Source organism: Aulostomus chinensis, chromosome 3 (assembly GCF_037954235.1).
Source record: "Aulostomus chinensis isolate RoL2024-O1b breed Wild chromosome 3, RoL_Achi_v1.0, whole genome shotgun sequence".
In the NCBI taxonomy this organism is placed as follows: Eukaryota; Metazoa; Chordata; class Actinopteri; order Syngnathiformes; family Aulostomidae; genus Aulostomus; species Aulostomus chinensis.
The window spans coordinates 15770299-15785222 of record NC_141322.1 but is presented as its reverse complement, the minus strand read 5'-3'; the positions used below and the strand labels follow the sequence as shown (position 1 = coordinate 15785222).

At 43.9% G+C, this 14924-nt stretch overlaps 1 protein-coding gene across 2 annotated transcripts in view; it reads left to right on the top strand.

Moving 5' to 3' along the window:
- foxp4 (forkhead box P4) overlaps positions 1-14924 on the top strand; it is a 146185-nt gene that overhangs the window by 110736 nt on the left and 20525 nt on the right. For both annotated transcript variants that reach the window (XM_086198949.1, XM_086198950.1), the window contains 4 exons: positions 2131-2244; positions 7034-7144; positions 11772-11907; positions 14488-14689. In XM_086198949.1, coding sequence (XP_086055075.1) covers positions 2131-2244; positions 7034-7144; positions 11772-11907; positions 14488-14689 — 563 coding nt within the window. The remainder of the gene's footprint in view (positions 1-2130; positions 2245-7033; positions 7145-11771; positions 11908-14487; positions 14690-14924) is intronic.

Sequence of the window (14924 nt, the reverse complement as noted above, 5' to 3'; positions counted from 1 at the left end):
ACAGTCCAATGAAAGGGGAAAAAAATCATTCACCAGGAGAGACAAAGCAGAATGAAAATATAATTCCGCATTGTGAGGAGCTTTTGTCCTGGCCCGTCAAATCGCTAATGGCTAGGCTTTTGTTTTGTGGCGGTGCTCTCAGGCTGGTGGTGTCGTATGGCGGTGGCATCGCATGCCCCATAATCACCACGCTTTGTGATATTAGATTATAGGGGCAATTAATGGCGTCAAACCTTAACTACTCAGCATTCAGTCTGACACACACACATTCAGCTTTAAACACATGCATAGAGGTGCACACGTACATCTTCACACACACACACACAGTTCAGTGTATCAGCACACATGCAGAGCATCAGCCGACACACAGAAAGGTGCTATAACTCCAATAATTATTACGCTTGTGACTTGAAAATGTCAATGACGGTGTGTATAAAATAGAATGTATGAGTTGTCAGGGAGGAAGAATGGGATGCACAAGAGCAATTAATTACAGCTTTTCATTTGGCAGCTTAGACTGACAAGGCCTTGCGGCGGGGGCAAGCTGGCACGACGCCAAGCGGCGCCCATCACCACTCCCACCTTACCCCCCCTCCCTCCCTTTCCCCTTCCCCTTCCCCTTCCCCTCAGCCTGTTCCTTAACCAACTGCCACGACAGCACCCTTCCCCTACCTCACCCTCTGCTCTTTTATTCTCTTCCCTCAGCACACACGCGTCCTCTTTTTAACGCTATTTATCAATATATCCTCCGGCATCTGCAGAGGCCAGGTAGGACACCGGGGGTGAGAGTATATGTGGCCCATCTTGTTTACAAAGTCAAACCACCTCTCCACAGATTTAATTTAGCAGTGACAGCTTGTCCCCTCAATTCCTGGCTATACCACGCAGTTCCCTCAACCCTCCCTCCCTCCATCCCTCCCTCCCTAGCCAACATCCCCTCAGGTGCTGAGAAGATAGACCACTCTGAGGAGCGCTACACAGTTTGACCATGAGAGAGACATATATTTCACAGAGTGAATACAGATAAATGGCCAATTTTAGGGGTGATAACTCATGGTTGTATTTCTCTATAAAACAGACATCACTTCTCAACAGGCAGGAGTATTTGTATTGAGCAGGCCGTATAGTTTATCGATGTGGAGGCAGAGAATGAAGAGCCGGTCATCTCTCAGGCTGTTAACACAGACAAAATATCAGCGCTGGGACTTAATCTCACTGTCTATCTCTGACTAAATATCCCTCATTGCCTCAGCTCTTCTGTGTCTTTATCCCCCTTAATTATTTTCTCAAACGTTAATTCATCCAAGACAAAAGCAGCACGTCAGCGGGATTGTCTGCGCGGTTTGTCATATATTGTCTGCATTCATGCGCGCAGCCGTTTGTGTGTCCGTTTCCGATTCATGCGGTTAGTTTGCTTGCAGTTTCGCTGTTTATAATCAGATTAGCATCTCTGACAATCTCTGTTATAATGTATGTGCATTAACACATCTGCAAGAATCACCTCCCTCTCCCTCCCTCCCTCCCTCTCTCTCTCTCTCTCTCTCTCTCTCTCTCTCTCTCTCTCTCTCTGTGTCTTCACTCGCCGACAGCTCCCTCTGACAAGATAGGCATCTCATCAGACAGCCACGATGTTGTTCCTCTCTCTTCTTTGCTCGGCCTGAATGTGTGGAGAGAAAAATCAGATGCAGGCTTAATCATGTGTTTATGGAAGTAGATAAGATTTTAGTTTTTCTAAGGCAAGATTGGATATCTGTCTTTTTTATCTCCTTGTGTTGTCACAGAAATGGCTTTATTTATTTTCAACAATCCAGGCACAGCATTGGAAAGTGTCAACAAAATTTGTGGTGAATCTGTCTTTTAATCTTGCCAGCACTTCTTGGTGGTGAATGACAACAGAGAATGAAAGACAATACACCTTTCTAACTTTACTTGTCCATACCAGCATCCAACCTCCATTCAGATTGTTTGTTTTGAGCTCTCAGCTGCAGGCACAGTCATGCTTAAAGCTGTGCTGGCTCTGCATTTTCACACAAAGCTTAATGGATTGAGTTGCTTTACTTTTGCCAGCTAATATGTAAGTGTTTCAAGAATTTCAACAAGTGTGTATGTGTGTGTGTCTGCTGTCTCCAGGGGCCTATGTCCATGGCTTTGATGAGTCCACAGTTGATCTCTCATCAACAGATCCTGTCGCCCCCTCAGCTCCAGGCCCTGCTGCAGCAACATCAGGTTTTTTTTCTACAGCAGGTGAAATACTCACACACACACACACACACACACACACACACACACACACACACACACACACACACGCGCACACACACACACACACACACACACACACACACACACACACACACACACACACACACACACACTCTCTTGTTGGACTCAGTCCCAGGCCGGCATGTTTGGATGTGTCTGTTTTAGTCGGTGCTGACACACACTGGGCGTGATTGTATCTCATTTAATGCTTGGAGATCTTTGAAGAGGAACACACATATTTAATTCTGCACACATTTTCATTTAGAGTATCCTCTCTCCTGCCTGCAGGCACACACGTGCATACATGATCACACACATACACACACGATCAGACACACACACACACACACACACACACCCTATATGCATTTTTATCTCGGCCAGTGAATCATAGTGACTCAGGAGAGTGTGTGTTGATGCCCAGCAGCTGATGAAGGGGTTGCCACGTCAACACAAACCAATAAACACTCTCTCGTGTGCAGCAGATCTGTAAAGTATTCAGACCCACAACCTGTGACCTCCTACCTACACATGTGAAACACACATGCAACCTAGTAACAGCTGTGAGAAGATAGAGAAGTAATCGTGGCAAAGGCGGTGTCAAGAAAGAGCGCGCGCGCGCACACACACACACACACACACACACACACACACACACAATCCCAACCAGACAGTAGACTTAATAAGGAGCTGTAGCTTTAGGCCAGGATGAATTGCAATTGGGAGACATTGCAACATGTATCATAGTGGAAATGTGAAATGTGAAGCTTTCTGGAAACAGACGTGCAGGGCTCAGAAAATCTTTACCTCCTTTTTTTCTTTTTTTCTCTAACTAGGAAAAAAAGAAGACAGAAGGGAAAGGGGGGTTGATAATGCTCTCTCTCTCTCTCTGTCTCTCTCTCTCACTCACTCACACACACACACACATACACACACACACACACACACACACACACAAATACACACACTATACTCCCACTATTAAAACCACTGAGTTTAACATCGCTCTCCCAGTTAATTAACCACAGTATGGACTTGCTCTTAGTGTATATCTGCAAATCAGGCAGTTTTTACACACACACACACACACACACACACACACACACACACACACACACACACACACACACACACTCACACACACACACACACACACACACACTGAACAATCAACCAACATATCACTCACCGGAGCATTAAATTTCATATCCCGATGGCAATACAGCACTGAGAAAGAGTGTGTGAGTAAGGTTTAAGGTTTATGGCCCACTGCCACACACCACTTGTGTGTTTGTACATGCATTTGTGAATATGCATGTGCCTGTGTGTGTGTGTGTGTGTGTGTGTGTGTGTGTGTGTGTGTGTGTGTGCGCGTGTGTGTGTGTGTGTTTAACCTTTAAGTTTCCTCTAACCTTTACTTATGGTACAGCTGCTCAGTCTTTCTTTGTTGGTGTGCTCACTAAAGTCAAGGTCATGGTAATAGGCTGGAGAGGTGAGTGCCTCACTTACACATACTCTTAATGCACAGAGCCACTGAATCAAATCATTAAAAGACCTTAATTATGACTTAATTATTCCCTCAACTCACCACTCTCCAGCCAAGTGTGTGCGTGTGTGTGTGTCTGCTTGCATACGCATTTGCGTGTGTGATGAGGAGGCGATCAGGAGTAGTGAGGTGGAAAAGAGATATTAACTCTGCCTAAGGAACAATAAAAGAGAGGAAAGACAGATGGAAAAGAAAGAGAAGCAAAAATGAATGTTCTTCCATTAAAATAAATTAAAGATAAGAAGGAACATCATTGTACAATGCAAAGTAAATTATGCAAAACTCAAGCTATGGCAGGGATAAGATGGAAATGTAAAATGGCACTGCACAAAAAGAGAAGGGCCATTACATTATTGTGTGTGTGTCTGTGTGTGTGTCCGTGTGTGTAGAGGGACAGTGATGTCTAGTCGGCTCACTGCAGGGTCAGATGGATGAGAGACTGCAGCAACTGCTCCTCTCTGAAGTCATTCTCTGCTGAAAAGCCTCTTTGAACATTTGATGCACCATGAAACAAAGACAAACTGCAACAGAGGCCCGTGGAAGAAAATCTCGCCCTTCCTCACAGGGTTGCAAGATTTGGTTTATCCTGAGGTTCCACTTAATCGCTCCAAGCTTCGCCTCGGGCCTGTTGTCTCTTACAGTACCTTCTCACTGTGTGGCATGTGGCTCGAAATGCATCCAGAACTACCCTAAAAGTGGCATTCAAAAACCCCCAAATTTAATAACCTTCCCAATTCTTATTAGACACGTCCGGTCCTCGCTTCGAATTGGGCCGCGTCCTCTTTATTTCTAAGATCCTCCATTAGGCCATATGGTATCAGGATCATCTCTCGTTCTTCACGCCTTTGGATGAGGAGGGTCAAACTACTGCAGGAATGTGAGATCAAAGTTGGAGTTTCTACAACAACTTTATACGAGGAATCTGGGCCTTCCTGATGTCAATTTCATATGAGGGGGCAAAGTTGTGGAACGCAGTAGTCGATCCTTCAGAGAACCCCGATCACCAGCAGATCCACCTGAACTTGAGCCAGAGGACTGAGGAAACACCACTGAATGAAAGCTTTGTGAATAATAATGTTTTGGAATGAACAGAAGCGTCAGCCTGTTTTTTGGAATTAAGCACCCACAAGTCTGTCAGGAACTCTGGCATGTGCTCCTTAAATGATTTTCAGTCAACATATCCTGTCAGACGTGTGTTGTCAGCGGGTCTAACTCGACCAAAACAATGCTGGCTCTCTGCCTCCTCACAGGCTCGCATAAACAAAGACTGAACACGTTTCTTGAAGTGATTAACGAAGAGCTCTACAGTGGCTAAAATGCACTCCGTAAGTGGGAATTCTATCTTCCGGTCAAAGGGGTAGACTGGGGTAAAATAGTGTTTCTTCTGTGTCCTCCACATCTCATCTCTATTAGATCTAATCTCCTTTCTCGCTACTTGAGAAAATGCAGATAATTGATCACAAAAAAAAAAGACAAACTGCAGGCATTTTCTCAAGAGAATAACCACCCGCACACACATGCACACACACACACACACACACGTGCGTAGACACACTGTGGTCAGTGTGAGTTTTCCTGCCCGCCTTGCTCTCCTCTTAGCCAGATTATAATCTTAATGGAGCTTCCTGAGTAAATGAATGATTAGTAACTCAAACAAACAGACGAGCTGTGGCCAGTCAGGGGAGACTGTGTGAGTGTTTGTGTTGTGTGAGTATTTTTTGCCATAAATATATGAGTGTTTCCATAAATAAACGTGACTGCATTGCTAAATCCCTCTGTTTTAAATTACAGCATTTTAGCATTTCTAGTCTAGTCCATTACAGATGATATCTACTTAATTACAGCAAAGAGGAAAAGTGTTGAACATGTACTGTGGGAGCGTTGTTATACAGAAAAACTTTCACTCACTCTCCTCTTGTCTGTAAACCCATTAAGTGGTTAAAATGGCGATCGATGAATGACATGAACAACCTTGGGCTACTTTGCTTATCTAGACATGGCGTAGAAACATGGAAAATATTTACTTTCTCAAAACTGGGAGGAACCATGTTGATCTAAGGGCTCACAGCCAAAATATTGAGACGTTCAAATCCGCCTGCCGGCTGTGTGGCGTTCACAGGCTCATGCTGGTTTCCTCCAGATGATCCAGCTTCCTCAAACAGACCGGAAGTATGCGGGTCATCATGAAACTACCTGTGTGAATTTGTCAGCCACCTCTCTCGAAGTAGTACTTCACCTCTTGACAGTAACTGAGGAAGTGTTCAGATTGGTAAAAATCCCAAATTACTCATTCCACGCTGTGGAAGTAGTTGCACAAATGTTGTGTAGTTGCATGTGAGATAAGAAATCTTTATTGACTCTTACGATGGCCTGGAACTCTGGCAACACAATAAACAAGGACCAAGAGCCAATAAGAGCAGTTTAAAACACACACATACACACAAAGTACCAAATATTCAAGTTTAGCACGACACAGAGGGTTCATGGGCTGTTGGAGAGGATTTAAAAAAAAAAAAAGTTCATTTTTAAAATGGTCAGCAGGCTTAATCAGGAAAATGTGCTTTGAATACTGGAAGTACTCAATGCAGAAAATTGTAGTTGAAAAGAAAGTGGTGTGGAAACAAATAAAGCCGATGTACAAGTCCTTGATTGAACGTACCGAGCTGCATTCCACATCTTACCCGTGTCAGCTGGGATTGTCTCCAGACCCCTGCGGCACTCACATTTCTAAGTGGTATAGATAATGAATATCTCTGTCTGCATTTTTCTTTGTAGACTTTGAATGTTTAGTCATACAGACTAAGATCAAGCATTGGCTGCCAGCCTCAAATATTTTTTTCTTCTACAGGTCCATCTTTTTTTTTTTCCCCTTGATGGCGTGATGGAGTGCATGTTTTCAGACATATTTCTGGTCTATAAGCCCTTCTGCACGCTCACTGTGCCACAGCCAGTTCAGTGTGTAAACAACACGCAAGCTGTCCCTGAATTATACAAGCAGGGTCAATGCTATAGCTTTGACATAGAAAATCACATCGCAAAACTACTTGACACACTATAATACTCCACAACACTGCCTTTGCTTGTTGTGAGCAATTTGTCAACTGACCACACGCTACCACAGACACAGCAACCTCAGCGTGACATTGAAATTTGTATTGTTGAGGTTTATACCAAGCATATTATGGCTCACCCCCCCCCCCCCGCCTCCTCTATGTATGCCTCTAGTTACAGGAGCAGTACAAGAAGCAGGAGCAGTTGCATCTTCAGCTTCTGACTCAGCAGCAGCAGCAGCAGCAGCAGCAGCAGCAGCAGGCCGGGAAGCAGGCAGCAAAAGAGGTGAACTTCACCAAGTACACACTCACTCAGCTCAAGTACACTCTGAAATACACAAGTGCCCTCAAATGCAGTAAAAGTGGTTGACGTGAGATGTAGCAGAAGGATATAAAAAAGGAAAACACACACATACACATCAAGGGTCTAATATATAGGACGTAGGATGTGCATCATGTCCTCCGCTGTCATCCTCTTTTTTGTGTACAACAACAAGGTTGAGTGAATTGATATTTCTGCTAGTATTTGCCTGGTTGAGGCAGGTGTAGGAGTACGTTACCCTGCCAAAGCATTTATCTGCATGCCTTCAGCTGTAAGCCCGAGGTGAAATCTCTCTGTAGGAGGGGTCTGCCACTCTTTTAATTGTCAATTAACCCCGCCAACACTAGGAGCCTCCCCCTGCTTTTCTCTCACACGGACAAATATGAACGCTCTCCCAGGTTTAAGCACAGCTGCGGTACAGTAGGATAACAGAGGATCAACTGGGATCACATCATGGCCCAACAAAGAGGATCTCAATCAATCAGACAAGATTAGTGTCATAACCTGTATGTACGAGACGTCTTACGATTGTTTCTGCAGGTGTATGTCTTGGAAAGAGACATTTCTTCTTCTTTTTTTTGTTTTTTTGCATGAATGCTTCCTCACTGGCTAAATGAATGCTCATTCACCAAAAATTGTCAAACAACACAGAGACAAACTTGAGGAGAAGGGCCTCATGAGACTTGTAGAGAAACGCATGAGAAGACACATCCTAGATCTCCCCCCCACCCTTTTGGTCTCTCTCTCACTCTCTCCCAATGGCCAGAAACCCCCACCCACCCACCCTCACTTTCCCCAACAAACTCCTCGCCGACAGCAGTCAACCAAGTCGACCGTGACCAAAGCAAACCAGTTGTGGTCGACTCGCATGTTGAAAGAGTGTCTGAATCGTTCTCCCTCCTCTCTGCCACTGTCCCAGTTTTCAGGTTTGTTGTCCTGTAACAACTAGACAAGTGCAATCACTGGTCACACAGCTACACATACATACAGAGATGGAGAAGGTTGATGTGTGATGGTTCACTGCACAAACACATACACTCGAGAGGGAATATGGCTCCCTACAGGGCTCCATACAGCTGATATGACTAAGGCCCTTTCCTTGCAGACCTAGCAGCCCTGTTTCTATCAATCACCTTTGCAGTAAAGTCTCACCTGGTCCAGTAGGTGTTACGCATTTAGACGGGGTTGGGGGGAGGGGGGGATTCAGTTTTATTGGCCCAGTAGTAGCTACAAGTCAAGATGACATAATGTCAGCTCTCGTTAATCTATAAACCAATGCAGATGAGTGATTAGCAGATCAAGTAGCACACATGTGGAAGAGGATTTTAACCAGGCAAGTGTTTAACACACCCAGACCCAAGAGAACAGGAGGAGACAGAGGAGGACTGGAGAAGGGAGGAGTTTTTAGAGGAGGGAGGAGGAGACAAGAGGAGGGAGGGGAAAACCTTTAATCTCTGCTTTGCCGTTAAGAGTGTTTGTGCTCGAGTGACTGTGACTTTTTGACCTTTTCCCCATTTTCTGCAATTCCTCCTCACTATCTTGTGTGTGGAAGTGATGCATTGAGAGGGTGTGTGTGTGTGTGTGTGTGTGTGTGTGTGTGTGTGTGTGTGTGTGTGTGTGTGTGTGTGTGTGTGTGTGTGTGTGTGTGTGTGTGTGTGCGCGCGGTGTAACACGCATTTGAGACTGGTCAGGAGTCAGCTTAATGAAGTGACTCTGAACATCACAAGAGATGTGTGCCCGTGTGTGTGTCCGTCAGTGACTGTGCATTGACAGTGTGTGTGTGTGTCTGTGTGAAAGAGTGTGTGTGAGAGTGTGTGCGTGCATCGGTGTGACTGGCAGGCTCAGACAGTGTGTGATGTGCTCATAAATCACATTGACAGCCTGTTACAGCGCTAGCTTTGGCCACTCAGCCACAGCTAATGTAAACAGAACAGACACACACTCACATATACGTGCACACACAAAATGTGTGTTTTAAAGAACGACATATCTCAGGAGGGAATGAGAGACAGAGGGCAGAGAAGAAGAAATGAAATGGACAGACAGAAAAAAGAGGTCTGGACAGAGAAATTGGTGGGAAGTGTGAGGGAGGAGAGGTTCAGTCAGGACACTGACACACTGATTGTGATAAACTATTTATTGTAACAAATGAGTATTTATCATGTGACTCTTCAAAGAACTGGTCACTGTAAACATGACACATTCAACCGTGACCATGTTGCCCTCTTTCTTTAGCTTGAGCGCTGTTTGTTGCTCTTTAAACTGAGGCGTCATAAAAAATGTAAACTTCTTTTTTTTAAACATACTTGAATCACCACAACAAAACTGTCTTGGAGGAAATGATGTAAGGAATAAGTATAGCATACAGCTGTGGTTGGCAACAATGTGAAGCCGCACTACATCCCGTACAGTCTGACGTACGACTGTTGGTCTTGACGTTCCAAGCTATACTTAAAAGCAGTCGCTTCAAGACAGCAACATGTTATTTTCGCTTAAGTCACCTCTTTTCAAATAAATCTCTCGGTTGTTCATTTACAGTCATACAAACTGGCTCGGTCGATGTCAATTGTGGTTCCACACTTTACCTTCATAAATTTGTCTTTGTTGTGCAGGTAGTTGTTGCGCAACTAATGTCACGCTAATCTTCCGGCTCGCTAAAAAGGGTGGCACTAGGGATGAGTCCTGAAACCCAGAAATAAGTTAGCTTTGCTGAACGTTTGGTTTCCTTGTCTCCAACAAGGAAAAAAAAAAATCTTACTAAATACCACATATATTTCAAAGCATTTGTCTTAAAAAATGACAAATGCTAACAAGTGGCTAAAAAGGCTACAGAGTTTGTAGCGGACATTCAACATAATCACAGTGAAACCAGAAGAAGTGCATATAGCATAACATTGCCTTTATTCTTCTGAAGCTTGCTTACTTTAAACTTATATTTTATTCCATAATCCACAATCCAAAGTAGGGAACCTGTGTTGGTGCTAAGTCATCGCTGCAGCTCTCTGTAACATTGCTGTCAATGCTGTGACAGAAATGGCTTGAAATGTTGCAATAGGAGCTTCATTTTGATTAGTTTACCTGAGGTAGTTCGCTATTATTCTGTATTCTACCAACAGATATACAGTAGAGCAGATTTTCTAAGGGAGACCATCTTAGCTGTTCATTAGTGTTATCTTTACTGGGAAATGGCAACTCTCCAAGTGGGAACTTATGCATGGTACACTTATTTTTCAACTACCTTAAAAGCTTGCACCTTAAACAAAGCGCTGTTGACCTCATCACATTGAAAGTGTTTTTTTCCTTTTTCATGTGTCGGTGTTTCCTTTTGTAAAGAATAGTTGTGCTTACCCCCCCTTCCACCCACTCCCCCTCACAAATACACTGCCACCACACGTCTTCTCCCCAGGCACCAGTCTGAAAGGAAGTGACCTATCTGCCCTTCCTGTGAGTTCCTCTCTGTTCAAAGAAGGCCAGGCTGCCACTCTCTCTCTCTCTCTCTCTCTCTCTCTATCTATCTATCTCTCTCTCTCTCTCACATACACACACACACACACACACACGGAAAAACACAACAAGCAGTTGCTCAAGTTGTATTTATTTTTTTCTCTCTCTCCACAAGTTATCTGTAAGAGATAAAGTCCACGTCTCTGGGGAGTTAGTCGGGGGAGACTTCAAACAGCACAGCGCAGGTCCAGGTCTATCCCAGACTGAGAGAGCAGGAAAGGGGACATTTATCACTATAACACACACAGACGTTATCACCACACGACATGTGATCTCTCCCACCCTCCCTTCTTCTCTCCGTCCTCAGGGTCCTCACAACCATAAGCTCATATTTGTTTAAATTTGAGGCTGTTTTTTTTTCTCGACTCGCCACGTTGTTCTTTCTGTCTTTTTTCAACAGCAGATAACTGTAGCATATCATTCTTTTATTTTATGTGGCTGTATGTATGAATGTGAATGGCTTCTATCAGCTGTTTTCTACTTGAAATAATTCAGATTGAACCAAGTCATGGTAGAAGTACATCAACTGATTTTAATAAAAAGAACAGTTGGTGCTTCTTTTTCTTCCAGATGAAAAAGGAAAAGAAATCTGAGGGTTTTTTTGTTTTGTTTTTGGTAGAGACATTTTGATCAAGACTTCAATTGGAAAAAAGAAAAGAAAAATATGGGGAATGAGTTTATGTTGGAGCAGATAACATGCAAGTAGAGTTCAAATAGGCTGAGTCCTATTAATATACCAGTGTTGGGTGCCCAAAAATGACTTGCTTCACTTACTCAGACCACATGTTTTTAAAATGTTCTGTGCTAATTTTGCCAATCAACTTCAAAGAAAACAAAACGAACAGAAAACATTCGAGGGTAGCCAAAATACTAGAAATATGAGAGGATTTGGAGGTTTTTTTTCTTTGAGCATTGATAAAGAAATACTCAAATTGTTGTTAAAAGGAGTTAAGATTTGATAAAGTAAGATGAGCATCAATTTTTTTTTGGGGGGGGGGGGGCGATTTAGAATCACTAAAGCAAAGAAATAATACCAAGTTCACCAACTTTTTCTTTTTTTTTTTCTTTTTTCCCCTTGTGTCTTCAGCAGTTAGGCAGCAAGCAGTTGGCCTTCCAGCAGCTGATCCAGATGCAGCAGCTTCAGCAGCAGCACATCCTCAACTTCCAGAGACAAGGCGTGGTTTCACTGCAGCCCACCGCCGCCATGCAGTCTCTGCAACAAGGTTCGACCCTAAACATACAACACTTCAGCTACACAGATGCACACATGGTCGTAACAGTCCGCACACGCGCAGACACACACGCGCGCGCGTGCGCGCACACGCACACACACTCACAGGCCTGCACCCAGTGCCACATGTGAAGCCTGTTAAGTTAATCAGCCTGTAAAAGATAAAAGGAAACCTTATTGGTGGGTTTGTGGAAGGTACTCATTTGGATAATAGGTAAAATATGCCACTAAGCCCCCTGCTTGGAGGTGTGTGCATGTGTATGTATGCGTGTGTGTGTGTGTGTGTGTCTGTGTGGGTATTTGAGATTAACCAGACACAAGAACATCATCATTTTTCAATTGCTGGTTGTTTTTGGTTCCTATTTGTAACGTTTCCCACAGCCCCTTCATTTTGTCAGCAGAGTTTCTGCGTGATAAAAGTTGACTGTTGACTGGTCCGCCCTTATTGAACATATGTCCACTTTTGTCTGCTCACTTAATGTCTCTCTCACACACACACACACACACACGCACACACACACACACACACACACGCACACACACCACCTCAGATAGGAATGCTTTAGGGGCTCTTAAGTGGCCATAACATTGCTAAAGCGGAGTTTGAGTTGACCAGACGGACTAGTTTCCCTTCCCTCTGTTCGCTCTTCATCACACGCAGTCACACTTTGTAATCTCAAAAATTACAAAATCAAATCAATGAAATTCCTTGATAGAAAAATAATTTTGGTGTGTTCTGCATGTGTTTATATGTCATCGGACACATTTTTCAAAACGTGATCCAAACTGAACTCAAATGAAAAGACAGAGGCTCCACTTTTACATAGAAGAGTGTAATTTTTCAGACAGTTGCAAACATTTGGCTTTGGCATCTCCCTCTCGCTTTCTCTCTCTCTCTCTCCTCTCTCTCTCTCACTCTCGCTCTCTCTCTCCCTCTGTATTAGAGTGGAATTTCCCTGCAGTGTGAAAGAGCCGGTCCATTGTGACGGCTCAGCCAGGCGTGAGCTCGAGCATTCCTCTGACCGGCCACACAAACACACACACACACACACACACACACACACACACACACACACACACACACACACACACACACAAATGCTCATAATAAAACATCTACACACACGCATGCACACACTACTGCCCTGCCTCAAAGGGCTGTTGTGTCCAGTGGGTAGGTGGTGGTGGGGTAACACGAGGGGTCCTGCTATAACTTTTGTTTCCCTCTCGGCAGTAAGATGGAAGTACTTGTCAGACATCTCATAACGGTGAATGCTCACTAATTACCTGCTTTTCTGTAGAATTTTACTGAGAGCATTAAAGCCATTTTACTGAGAGGTGAGTGAGCTTGTAAGCATAGATGTTGGGAGGGAAAGTACACAAGAAGTGAGTGTATTAATTGTTTTGATTTTTGTTAGAGGACTTTTTGAACAAACCATCAAGTTTTTGCAGCTCATTGTGTTTGACTTCATCCTGTGAGACCACACCTTCTGAGTAACCACAGACTTTTTCTTGTCAACACCAGTGTGAAATAAATACGCCACTAACCACCACATGTGGGTATGTGCACTTCAGATTTGTGAAATAGCAATACTACTATTTTCTTAGGAAATTTGCATGAAATTGTTCGGCACATTTTCACCTGAGTGCACACTTTTTCTGCAATTAAAGCGCTCGCCATAGCCCAGATATTTTTTTTCTATATAATGTTTTCATTGAGTAAATGGATGAGGTTCCGTCTGATAAGCGAGAAGAGGAAAACACTTTAATAATCCCTTAACTTCTTTACGCTTTCGGTCTCTGGGTGTGTCCACAAATTGGTCAGGTTTCTTGGATAATATGTGCACGTACACACACACACACACGCACGCGCACACACACAGAAATCTATGAACACACCACCTCATTCCTCCATAGTGAGAACTTTTGTTTTGGCGGGACCACAGAAGAATGCAGACAAAGCAGACATAATATTTGGATTTCTGCAAGGTCTCTCTGAATGTGTGCGTGTGTGCGTGTGCAGATGTGTGTGGCTGTGTGTGCACGCGGGTACGTGCATGCTAAGATCCAATGGAGTCGACTGCGGCATTTTAGGCGTCTCTCTCACTGTGAAATTGGAGCAGAAATAACAAAGCTGTGACTAACTAGAGAGAGCTCAAAGTGTGCACCCACCCTGCTCAGACAAATAGTGTTAGTGACAGCAGCGGTGGTGCTGCTGGACATTAGGAATTGCCAACAGATTTTGGACGAGTGGAGATGTGGAAAGATAACATGTACAAATTACAGTTTTGTTTGTTTAAGTTGGTCCTTTTGTCCTCTTGTAATCACTCCCAGGGGCCCTAATAGTTGCATTGTGTGTTTTACAGGAATTGGAGTAGTTGTCAGCTCTGTGACGTTAGTTTATGTACAGCATTGTGTTGCAATCTGCGTGGGTAATGTTGTTTATATTCTCTCATTTAATTTATCACCCGGGTTAGCTTTCTTTTTTTTTTTTTTTTAGCTTTGCTATTAACATTCCTCAACTAAACCTTTTGAGAAATCATTTCTGAGTTGACTGTGTTCCACTCTGCAGCGATGTGTCCGTCAGACCTCCAACAGCTGTGGAAGGAGGTGTCAGGGCTGCCAAACAGTGAGGAGGCCCTGAAACAAGCCGAGGGCCTGGACTTGAGTACCAACAGCTCTAATTCTACCTCAGCCTTCCCCAAAGCTGCCAGCGCTCACATCCCACTGCACAGCCTGCCGAATGGACAGAGCCACACCCCAAAGAGAGACAGGTAGAGTCTCTCAAAAATATCCGAATATATCTACAATGTGATGATGTGTCCGTCCTCTTTGTGACCCCTAGTCTCTCTAATTCACATGCTCTTGCTATGTAATTTTCCAGCTTTTCACTTGTAGTATTTTAACAGTTGTTCCACACCTCTACATGCGAGTAATAAAACATGCACATGCAGGACACCACACATCACCAGGGTGTTAGTCTCTCTATTCATTTGATAGGAGGTGTTT